Below are 11825 nucleotides of genomic sequence, written 5' to 3'. Positions count from 1 at the left end.
CATTAAAAACAAAGATAAACTTGTGTCAATTGTATTTTATTCCATAAGGCACATGTAGTATTACATGGGTTAATTGAACTTATCTCTAAGATGACAGCCTGGTCGAACTTCTCCCCTGCCATTACCCAGAGCCACAATAGGAGCCTGCTGTTTGGGCCAATACACAAAATTTACTGGATACTGGAACATCACAACTTGACACAGTCTATTCAAGCACCTAATTAACACTGTTAGTATGCAACAACACATACATAAAATTAGTATAACATGTATAAAATCACTGGTATTCTTGTAGAAGAGTATACCAAGAAAAATGTGATACAAAAATTGCAGAGAAATTTTTGATTATCTGCCTGCAAGGTTCCTTGGCAGTGATTAGAATGATTTGACTTTGTTACAAAAGACCTTAATTTGCACTTCATTAATAAAATAATAGCTGCCATAATGCTTCTGATGTAAAATCTTTCAATTATTGAGAAAAATTTACTCCAGGTTTTATAAACCATGAAGATGTGTTAATATGCTGGAATGTTCAAACCAAATACCTCAAATAACTCAATATGTGGCATAATTAGTAACCATTGCCTTCCTATTTTATAATAAGTCAGAAATGTTAGTGCTGGCTTCTATTTCCAAAATGATCTCAAACTGAAGATGTGATATCTGTGCACACAGTGGCTTGGTTTAAAAACAATGACTATTCATCCACTGCTGTGTCCCTTTCTTACTACTTCACCTTGTTCTTTAAATGTTCTCTGTTGATCTATATTGCTTTAAAGAATGTGACCTTGTACATCATAAATGACCTTTGTGACCTTGAGCTGACCTCATATTTGAGAAAGAAATCACCATGGCAACCAGCAGCATTAGTTTCAATCAGTTCCACAATTGGAATGGAGTCCAGCAGTTGTCAATATCGGTTTATAACTAGATTTAACAAAAAATATTAACATTGGTTATACTTGTATATCAACAAATTGATCTAAAATATGAATACATACTCTGAACTATAAGGCAAAAAAACAAAACAATACATATACTGTTAAAGCCTTTAACAAAGTGCAATATTAAATAAGTGATCATGATCTTTTCTCTTGACTAACTTTCACAGGAGGGCTTACAATTTAGCCACCAATCTTGACCTAAGGTTTGTTTGAGGGACACTCCTCACAAATCCATCCTGGGGGCTTTAGATGTTGGACTGCATTCAATCCCTTTGTGTAAATACAGTCGTCTTAATATAATTATAACAATAGTACAAAAAAAGCTGATATTTTATTTTATCTCTCTGTATTAACAATACCATAAAAGGTTGAATACTGATGTTTTGTGCTTTAATCATATTGGTAAATAAGTAGCATATGAATAAAAGCAATTCACAATGTGAAACAATGTCTTAAGAATAACACCAAGTCTTGGTATAGTTGGGGTAAAATGAAGGCCCCATGCTGATCTCTTGGCAGCACTGGTGGTGATGATATCAATATACTACTCAAAACAACCTCAAGTATGGGCACTGGCACTACAGTAACTTCCTCCACATTGCATGATTATGAGCCGTTTTAAAGGCCCTGTTATTTTAACAAACATGAAACAATATGACAACACTTGACAACATTTGGCATTTTCTACCAATAGGTTCAGTAACTAAAACATACAACTAAATACTCTATTAGATACTTATAACTAGAGCTCCACCTCCATATTGTAATCTGCCTCAAAGTCATCCTGGCGTCACTTCAGTCACCTTTCCTTTAACTCATATAACTTATTAAATACACAGAACTAATCACACACACATCTAACGAGACAGTTTACAAGGAAAATTTCTCCTCAGTATTCAAACAACGACCAGGTCAGTTTTCCCTTCCTTGGTCAGTAGCTGGACCAGACTACCACTGGCTGGACGCTCTTGGTTGGTGGTCCATTTCTCAAACAGCCTGCAACCAAAATGAATCAAAATTCTGTTACAAAAAATTAAACAACGAATACAAATTGTCAGGAACAGTTGATAAAATCTGCATTTTTATTTCTTGCAATAAGAATGTATACATGCAAACAAGCTTAGTAAGTCTGCCAATTTTTTTTCTTTTTTGAAAGTCTTGTTGACAAATAACTGCCAACAATGATCTGTCACTCCCCTCTCCCTCCAACCTCCGAGGGGGGGGGGTCTCCAAGCAGTACTTACTCTGCCACAAAGTTGAGTGGTGTCCAAGTCGTCTGGTCAGCATCTGGCATCCACTTCCTGTTCATGGGGGTGTCCAGGGTGACTCTGAAGACAAAATCTTTATACATTTTAAATAATGAAATAAACAATTAAAATAGTAAATCTACAATTTTATTTACGTGGTTGTCCTATATCTAAACCTATAGTTCTCCACATTGTAAAACTCAAGTGGAAAGTGAACCAAGGCCACATTTATCCATGTAAAGTATGTTGTACAAAGACTGTCCACAGCAATGAACAGTAACTCCATGCGTTACTTACGGCAGTATTGCAGCCACCAGAGATTTGGCAGGAAGACCACTGTTAGGAGCAGCTAGACTAGCCACCAGCTGGTGAACTGCAGCTTTAGCCATACCATATCCTATCATACCTAGAACATTGAGAAAACCTTCATACATAAATAGATATACACACCCTTGCTTTAGCCATACTATACCCCGATCATACCTAGAACATTGAGAAAACCTTCATATACAAATATATACACACACCCTTGCTTTAGCCATACTATACCCTATCATACCTAGAACATTGAGAAAACCTTCATATATAAATATATATAAACACTTGCCTAAGCCATATTATACCCGATCATACCTAGAACATTGAGAAAACCTTCATACATAAAATATATACACACACCCTTGCCTTAGCCATACCATACCATATCATACCTAGGACATTGAGAAACCCTTCATATATAAATATATACACACAGCCTTGCCTTACCCATACCATACCCTATCATACCTAAAAATTTAAGAAAACTTATATATATAAAATATATAAAAACCCGTCTTGTAGAAGAAAAACTGGCAGTAATCTTTGAGATGTTTAGACAAGATAATGTTTACCTGCCGTCCCCTGGAGAGCTGGCTGAGCACCTGTCAAAGCCAGGACACCACCCTCTTTGAGATGTTTGGCAGCCAGATGAGAGGAGATGATGGAGGTCCATACGCTCTGCTTCCACATCAAGTCACAATTCTTGACCAAATCTACAAAGATGAATTGAGAAGAGATAGTGAAAACCTAACCTTTTCTGTTACACATTTGACTTGTGGTAACAAATAGGTAATATATTGATGAAATAATTCATCTTTTTTCCTTTTGTTAACACAAGTTACAACCCATGTCACAACAGATGAAAAGTTGTTGCATGAGAAAACAGAGCACTTGTACAACTGGGATGTACTGGATAACTACTGATAAAGAATCTGTTTGGTCTTCAACACCTACCATCTTTATTAACTGACATATTAAACCTTTTTAGCAATAACAAAAACTTTTTAAAATATCCATTCAACATTGCTGTAAAAAAAGGTGCTCATGATGAAGTTTCTGTAGTACAAATGAAAGATTAATGCTAGAGGAACACATGCTATTACCTTTAGAAGCAGCATTTCCCCCAGCCCATCCTCCAGCTACACAGATAATGGCGTCCACCTTCTCTCCACCCAGACTGTCGTCCACTGCCGCAGATACCTGCTGTTCCTGCTCCACCCATCTCTCTCCAGGCTTCACCAAGATGTTAGCATCTGCATCTTCATTTCCAACCAAATCGATAGAACCCACCCACTGAAACAACAAAATAAAATGAACACTTCAACAACAACAAACCTGCATAAATATGATCAAATATAATTGTCAGAACTAAGTCGCTAAGATATTGAGAAGGTGTGCAATAATCGTCCTACCCCTGGAGATATTCTGCAATGCTGAATACATGAAACTTATTTCCTTGGGACACAGTGTGCATGCTTTACACTTTTGGGAAGGGGCAGGGGATCTAGTCAGTGAAAATTATAAGACATTTGCCACACTTTGAATTATATAATTTGCTAATTTTAAACTTAAAAGTCATTTTGCATCGCTACACTAAACAGTTTGATTACTTAATTTTTACTCTTTTTATTCCAGGCATGCAATAGCATTAGCTCTTACGCATGTCATTTGTAAGTGACAGGAGTTTTTAACACAGGGTGTTATGAGGCCTTGACCTTATGTTGTAATAACTAGTGAAAGTGCTGAAGTATTTTTTAATTGTTGTTTCCTGAAAACAACTTAACAAGTTGTGTGATTGCCCCAAGGCTATCTTAAAGCCTTTTATTTTAATATTTTAACTGTTAAAACAAACGACGCATCAGCAAACAAGAAAAACAAGCAAACTGAAACAGATTCAGCAATTTAATTGGAATCATGTTACGTACATATTGTCTGGCTTTGAAATAAGTAACGCACGCCGATCCAAGTGCACCTTTTCCACCGTAAACGAGTACACGAGCACTGGGCGCTGCCATCTTGGAGATGCAAATGCAAATTTTGCGCATCAGTGGAAGAATTTCTAATTTGCAAAGGCTCTCATTTTCTCTTTTTTCACATATTTTCAATAAATGCCCATACAAAAGTGTTGTTTTATTGAAAATATGTAATATTGTACTCAGATAATATCTGCTTCTCTTAATCTCGTTAGCTCGAGACTGGCAAGCGTGACATCATTCAGAGTGACTGAGGAAAAGTGAAAATAATTATTTATTAATTTTGCAAATCATGTCGATTGGTTCGTGATATTTATTATCCATGGTGTTATTCAATCAACACGAAGGAGTATCCGATAGCCTTAAGAGGTTTGTGATATCGTCGAGGCCTTAGAATGTCTCGCCATGAAGGTAGGTGTCTGCTTGAAATGAAGGAAAAAATGGCTGTCGGCATGTGAGTCGTTCATTGTTCATTTCCTGGGTGTTTCCTTACATGTAGAGAACTATATGTTGGTTTTACACTCTGTCATAACATAGACTAACTCTTGAGATTGCATCATCGTCTGACGTCCGAACGTTTACTAAATGAAGTGGGAACAACGCAAGTGGCCAACTACAACGCAAGCAGGATGTAAAGGGGGGGGGGGGGGGGTATGACATCGCATTCAAGGGACAGTTTTTTCCTAATTTCACCAAGAACCTATAAAGTTTTACTACAAAATCTGCAACTGATAGAAACTTGGTTGTTGATTTTAATAGTTGTGATGTTGAGACGGACCTTATCTCCTTTGCAGTAATGGTGATATTAGAGGTTGATTGAACTCCCAAGATGAAAGTACCTTGAGTTCACTGATATCCCTGACATTGTGTCTCTTTCACACAGAGTAGACTTAAAATGATACATGAACCAAGTAAATACTTACCTTGGCTTTTTTGTCCTAAATGTGCCCATAAAGTATAGCACAGGTGCTGACCTTACTAATGCCCCAATATGGTGAGCCTTTGTTGATCACTAAAATTAGCTGAATCAGGGCCAAATGTCTTTGATGTTATATTCTTTATAATGGTTATGTAAGTAATATAAAAGTGTTTTGTTGGTCAGTTATATTTGTACATTTATTTCCCTAGGGGTTAGCTGTGATTCTTGTTTGAAGGGAAACTTTACAGGCCGGCGTTACAAGTGTTTGATTTGCTACGACTACGATCTTTGTGCTGCGTGCTATGAGTCGGGAGCCACCACAACCAGGCATACGACTGATCACCCAATGCAGTGCATCCTCACTAGAGCTGATTTTGGTAGGTTTTCTATTGAGATGTCTATGTATATGTAAAGTGCTGTCAATATGTTCAGACAGTCAACCCCAGGTTTGTTCATTGGTCAGCTTAGCTGGCTTATTAATAGTTCATGTTAATTTTGATCTTCTAATTAAAATCAAACACAATAAGGTAGAAAACACCTGTTGTTTTCCAGATTTATACTATGGAGGTGAAGCCCTGAGTGCAGAGGCTCCTCAGTCCTTTACCTGTCCTTACTGTGGTAAGATGGGGTTCACAGAGTCCTCCCTCCAAGAACATGTTACCACAGAACATGCAGATGTCTCCACAGAAGTGGTAAGATTTATATAGGATTGATATTACATAATAATGGTAAATAAATAAATAATCATTAAGGTTTATTGAGCCTTTTTATATTTATATTATAAATATATACAGGAAACAGAAATCATATAATTGCCAATTCAGGCTTCAAAAAAAAAAAAAAAAAAAAACAAGAAAGAAAGAAATAAAATAAGACTGGCTGAAAAGAAAAAGGTTTAAGATCATCTATTCAAATAATATAACTAAGTTGCAGTTGGATAAAAAATTTTAAAAGTCATCATATATTTAGTGTAGTTAAAGGATTGTAATAAATGCTGGTTACATGGTGAAAGTGAATGTGTATATTCTGAACTATGCAGTAATTGCTAGTGTTCAGACTTTGACATGTTATGTTACAGGTTTGTCCTGTGTGTGCAGCGCTACCTGGAGGTGACCCAAACCATGTCACTGATGACTTTGCTGCTCACCTCACTCTGGAGCACAGAGCTCCTAGAGAATTTATATCCTTGGGACCACTGGTGTCAGTCATGTGTTATAGCATTTCAAGTTATTGTATTGGGAAATATCAAAGGCATTTGTAGAGAAATACTTATATGGTAGTTAAAGGCCGTAGGGATAAATGAATCTCTTATCCAAGGTGTGGTCTAAATTTTGCTACAATAGGAACAGTGCTATAAGAATTTTACAACTATTTCATCCCCTCTTGTAAGCCATCTTTCCACCACTCTTGTCTTTTTCCTTGACTGGACCTTACGATGAGCCCACGGGCATACGGCATGTGCGTAGAATAGCCCACCCTGGGAGGGGCGTGGGCAGCACCAGGGCAAGGAGAACTAATATGCATTTTGGATCATCATCTGGCTCCTTGACTGGGATGACCCCTAGTGGCAGAGAGGCCATGGATCCAATAGCAGGTAAGATATGTAGATATTCTTGATTCATCTTCTTTGACAAAGGGTTGTTTCATTTTAGACTCTTGATTCTTTCCATTGTTTCCTCTAGACCTCTCTATATTATAGTTTGCTTCCCCTGCCTTAAATATTAAAGAGAAAACCCCCCTTCCTCTATACTAGAGTTAGCCCCCCCTTCCCCTCAATATTAGAGATGTAGCCCTCCCTCCCCTTTATAATAGAGTTAGCCCCCCCCCCTTCCCCTCTATATTAGAGAGCTAGCCTCCCTTCCTCTACTTATTTCTTTTATGAAATCTCTCCTAAGAAAGTATTTGTATTGTATTGCAGAAACACATTATAGTTTATGTTTTGAATTTCTGGAAAAAAAATGGGTTATTATGTGCTTTTGGACTTTATGGAAATTAATAGAAGTGGATTGAAGAAAAAAAGCGAAATATCTATAATGATTAAACATTGTTTACAGTTTTTAATATTTTGGCTATGTTGTCTTTTTTGTTTGCTCTCTAGTTTTTCATGTAATGTTGTCCTATACGGGTTCTTTAAGCCAATTAGAATTTTGATAGATGAACAACTATTCTTCTTTTCTTAATCCAAAAAAAAACTTACAGATCAGATATGCTGAAACTGACACAAGACACAGAGGAATCATTTTGCTAAATATTTCAAAGATAGAGCAAAACTTGTCAGACCATATCATCTGTGCTGCAAGTGATGCCAACAACTTGGTCCTTGCCTTTTGTTTCAGAGCTTCTCTCACAGTTGTCAAGTGTGCGAAGCCGAGCAGCTGCGGCGCAGAGTGTTTCCTCTCAGCTGCAGCAGTTGGAGATGCAGCTGCAGACCACCAGGTGAGCTGAACACCTGTCCAGGTGGGCTAGCCCCCCCCTGTAGACACCTGCCCAGGCAGGGGGTGTTGGGTGTGTTTTGATGTGTGGCACCTTGTGTTTTTGCAGAGTTACTGTCACAGCTGTCCGGGGCTCGTAGGACAGTGATTACTGGGGTGCCGCAGCAGTTGCACGAGTTACAGAGGCAGTTGCAATATGAAAGGCAGCAGGCTTTGGCAATGCGGTAAATATGGAGCATGGTCTTACTGGAGCTAGCACAGTCTATACAGTATGGTCTAACTGGAGTTAGTACAGTCTATACAGTATGGTCTAACTGGTGTTAGCATAGTCTATACAGTATGGTCTAACTGGTGCCAGCACGGTCTATACGGTATGGTCTAACTGGTGCCAGCACGGTCTATACAGTATGGTCTAACTGGTGCCAGCACAGTCTATACAGTATGGTCTAACTGGTGCCAGCACGGTCTATACAGTATGGTCTAACTGGTGCCAGCACGGTCTATACAGTATGGTCTAACTGGTGCCAGCACGGTCTATACAGTATGGTCTAACTGGTGCCAGCACGGTCTATACAGTATGGTCTAACTGGTGCCAGCACGGTCTATACAGTATGGTCTAACTGGTGCCAGCACGGTCTATACGGTATGGTCTAACTGGTGCCAGCACAGTCTATACAGTATGGTCTAACTGGTGCCAGCACAGTCTATACGGTATGGTCTAACTGGTGCCAGCACGGTCTATACGGTATGGTCTAACTGGTGCCAGCACAGTCTATACAGTATGGTCTAACTGGTGCCAGCACAGTCTATACAGTATGGTCTAACTGGTGCCAGCACAGTCTATAGAGTCAGCTTCTACAGGGAGATTGTGTGTTATGGATTGTACATCAATAACACGGCAGTGCCACCAAATGTTCTAGTTCTGTGTGAACTGACCCAGCTAGAACAATGTGTGAATCTAAATGTGCCCTTATATGGGATATGGTAAAGTATATGTGTAGCAAGGTTATCATTCCAGCTTCTCCCTTACCCCAGGCATTCTCTTTTAAAAGATGAATAAGGTGGATAATTGGCATAAATGGATTTAAAGTTATTGAAAGCATTGAATGTTTGTCATATCAGGGTGTAATGTGAATGCCTTTAATACGGAATAGTCCAGTATCCAAGTCTGTAATTGATACCCAATTCTTTGAATGAAACCCGCTTTTGTTCTCTGACAAGATATATGTATGTCCAGTTGTCCTTTGAGGAATATCAGTTCTGTTATCCTTTGAGGGATATCAGTTCTGTTATCCTTTGAGGAGTATCAGTTCTCTTATCTATTGAGGAATATCAGTTCTGTTATCCTTTGAGGGATATCAGGTCTGTTATCCTTTGAGGGATATCAGTTCTCTTATCCTTTGAGGAATATCAGTTCTGTTATCCTTTGAGGGGTATCAGTTCTCTTATCCTTTGAGGAGTATCAGTTCTGTTATCCTTTGAGGGGTATCAGTTCTATTATTCTTTGAGGAATAGCGGTCCTGTTATCCTCAGTGAGAGGAATGTCAGTTCTGTTTTCCTCAGTTCAGTAATCCTTTGAGGACTATCAGTTCAGTTATCCTTTGAGGAGTAATCAATTTGTTATCCTCAGTCTGATGAATATCAGTTCTGTTATCCTCAGTGTGATGCCTAAGCTTATAATTTTTCCCATAATGGTCGTCATCTTCAACCTTTTGTGTTTCAGACAACAATTAGAAAGACTTCCTAACCGACGGCCCGCGGACTCCCTGGCGTCCAGGACCCAGTCAGGGGCGCTGAATGCTAACATAGACCTTCCCAGTGCCACCAGCGCCACAAGTGCAAATGCAAATTCCCAGTTTCTTTTAGCTAGGTAAGACCAGCAGACAGCCTCAGTTTCAGTGGATTTTTATTGAATTGTTTATGTTATGTCTAGTGGTTTAAACCATCCTTGTCCTGAGATCATCATATTGCTGTTGTTTAAGTCAAGTTTCAGCAGGCTTGGCTGTTACTGCTATACTGAATTCTTGGAAGTGAGGAGGAGAGAGAGTGAGGTAGGGTGGAGTATAATCAGTGAAGTATGAACCTGTCACACCATCACTTAATGCTGATCAGTTACAGTATATTTCTATACACAGATCTGTACAAACTCACCACTACAATTCTTCTGTTGTTTCCAGATGCCAGGAGGCCCCCCTATCTGAGCTGGAGCAGCAGACAGCCGAGAGTGAGCGCGCTGACCGCAGCTTATTTGTCCAGGAACTGCTATTATCCACTCTAACTGACCAGCTTCATCTTAAAGATGAGCAAGCTTCATGTGATGGCCAGGCTCATGCCTTAAACATCAGCATAGCTGATGGAGAGGACAAGCACCTGCTCTCAAAGCAGAACTCTCACAAGAACTTGAAACACTCTGATAACAATAAGAAGGAGCGTGAACCACCCCCACATTCTTAGTGATGTGTGGGACTAGGAATTTGAGCTGCACCCACAGTATCCTAGATATAATGAATTCTAGGTGCACCAAGTCCTGGTGATGTTCATGTTGATCACATCCACACCTGGGGAAGGAGTGAACAGCACCACCTGTGCCATGTTGTGTTGACCAGAGACCAGGGGACACCAGAAAAATGGTGAAATAGCCTGCTGTCCTGGCAGTGTTGACCAGAGACCAGAGGTACAACTATGGCCCCCTCTCTCCTGGTAGTGCCATACAGCATTGTGGACAGGAACAGTGTTGTGATCACAGTCAGTTTTATGTTGCTAAGATGGAGATATTTTAAGTTAATTATTTATTCATCTAGACCCAGTTCTATACCCAACTGATTTCCTGCTGAGATCAACTCCTCATTTCTGTTATTTAACTCAGACTGGGAGAATTGAGCTACAGGTTCTAAGAAGATTGTTTTCTAACATCCATGGCACTAATATCACGTCACTTGAATAGAACATACTTTTTATATTGGCATTTTAATATAATTGTAAAGTTGTTTGTGGTAATCAACTTGGAATGATTGTATCTCCAAATTTATTAGTACTATATCTGAATGCTGTGGTGGAACAGCTTTAACTCTTGATATTTTTCAAGACAGACACGAATATCTTTGATCCTAATTGAATGTGTCAGTTTATTGGTGGTCACTGCCTAGATGACCACTCTACTATGTGACCAGAGTTCTGCTCCCTTACGAAAAAGGCCTATAAGATCCTATACAATTCTATAGGAAATTGGGCCAATTTCCTATAGGCTCCTATAGGACTTTTTCATTAGGGCCCTCGGACCGCTATATTACATCTCTGCTTTAATAAATGAAAAGAAAAGCTTGAAGGTTCTAAAACTCATGTTTTCACCAGATTGCATATTCCAAATATTTATTTCGACTATAAATGATACCAGAGTGCAGAACTTGTCTTTGAAGCTCTCATTTCAAGTTATATTAACACATGCAATCCTATTGGTAACTTGTGCTTTCACGTGTCCTTCCAAGATGGAAGAATTTTCTTAATTAGATGGAATTTCAAGTTATATATCAAAGCATGCCTTGTGAATATTTGGTTGTTTTGAACCAGTATGTGCGCAAGTGTCAAGTGGATGTTGAGAACTAAATTGTTTGTTCACTGAGGTGCAAAGAGTATCTTGCCATGTGTCGCCCTCTAGTGTGAACAGTGACCTAATGCTATAGTGCCAGGTTTCTTTAATAATCCCATGTATAACTGATCATTTCATTACCAAACTGATGGACTTTATGTACCAAAGATGTTCCATATTGGTTGTAAAATGTTGATTATAAAAAAATGATTGTGATAAAAGTGGATTCTTTGTATCTACCATGTCTGCTGGTTATAACTGTATCAGTGGCCTGCTGGACAAATTCTACGAATGACATGCATTGTTAACACAACCTTTTGGAAAATTAAATTCTTTTAAGAAAGAAATAGACTCAATCAACAAAGGTTAATTTTATGTGTTCAGTTTAACACAGGCTTTCTTAACT

At 38.7% G+C, this 11825-nt stretch overlaps 2 protein-coding genes across 3 annotated transcripts; one reads left to right on the top strand and one right to left on the bottom strand.

Annotated features, from left to right (window-relative positions):
• Positions 1-20: 20 nt before the first annotated feature.
• On the bottom strand, positions 21-4627 carry LOC106168958 (dihydropteridine reductase). Its single transcript, XM_013548221.2, has 6 exons — positions 4435-4627; positions 3613-3802; positions 3082-3222; positions 2489-2597; positions 2189-2272; positions 21-1940 (listed from the first exon to the last, which is right to left on the bottom strand). Exons 1-6 carry the CDS (start codon positions 4552-4554, stop codon positions 1841-1843), a joined length of 744 nt encoding a protein of 247 aa, XP_013403675.2. The 5' UTR covers positions 4555-4627; the 3' UTR covers positions 21-1840.
• A 66-nt stretch (positions 4628-4693) lies between these two features.
• Positions 4694-11775, top strand: LOC106168957 (E3 ubiquitin-protein ligase KCMF1). Of its 2 annotated transcripts, none has more exons than XM_013548219.2 (8): positions 4694-4893; positions 5611-5778; positions 5954-6093; positions 6480-6581; positions 6836-6995; positions 7943-8057; positions 9557-9703; positions 10011-11775. In XM_013548219.2, exons 1-8 carry the CDS (start codon positions 4878-4880, stop codon positions 10285-10287), a joined length of 1125 nt encoding a protein of 374 aa, XP_013403673.2. In that variant the 5' UTR covers positions 4694-4877; the 3' UTR covers positions 10288-11775. The 2 variants fall into 2 exon arrangements, with proteins under 2 accessions (XP_013403673.2, XP_013403674.2); XM_013548220.2 differs by lacking the exon at positions 7943-8057 and adding an exon at positions 7738-7837.
• Positions 11776-11825: the final 50 nt, after the last annotated feature.

The sequence above is a fragment of the Lingula anatina genome, chromosome 1 (assembly GCF_051362555.1).
Source record: "Lingula anatina isolate TDL-2025a chromosome 1, LinAna3.0, whole genome shotgun sequence".
Classification (NCBI taxonomy): Eukaryota; Metazoa; Brachiopoda; class Lingulata; order Lingulida; family Lingulidae; genus Lingula; species Lingula anatina.
This window is presented reverse-complemented; position numbering and strand designations above follow the sequence as displayed.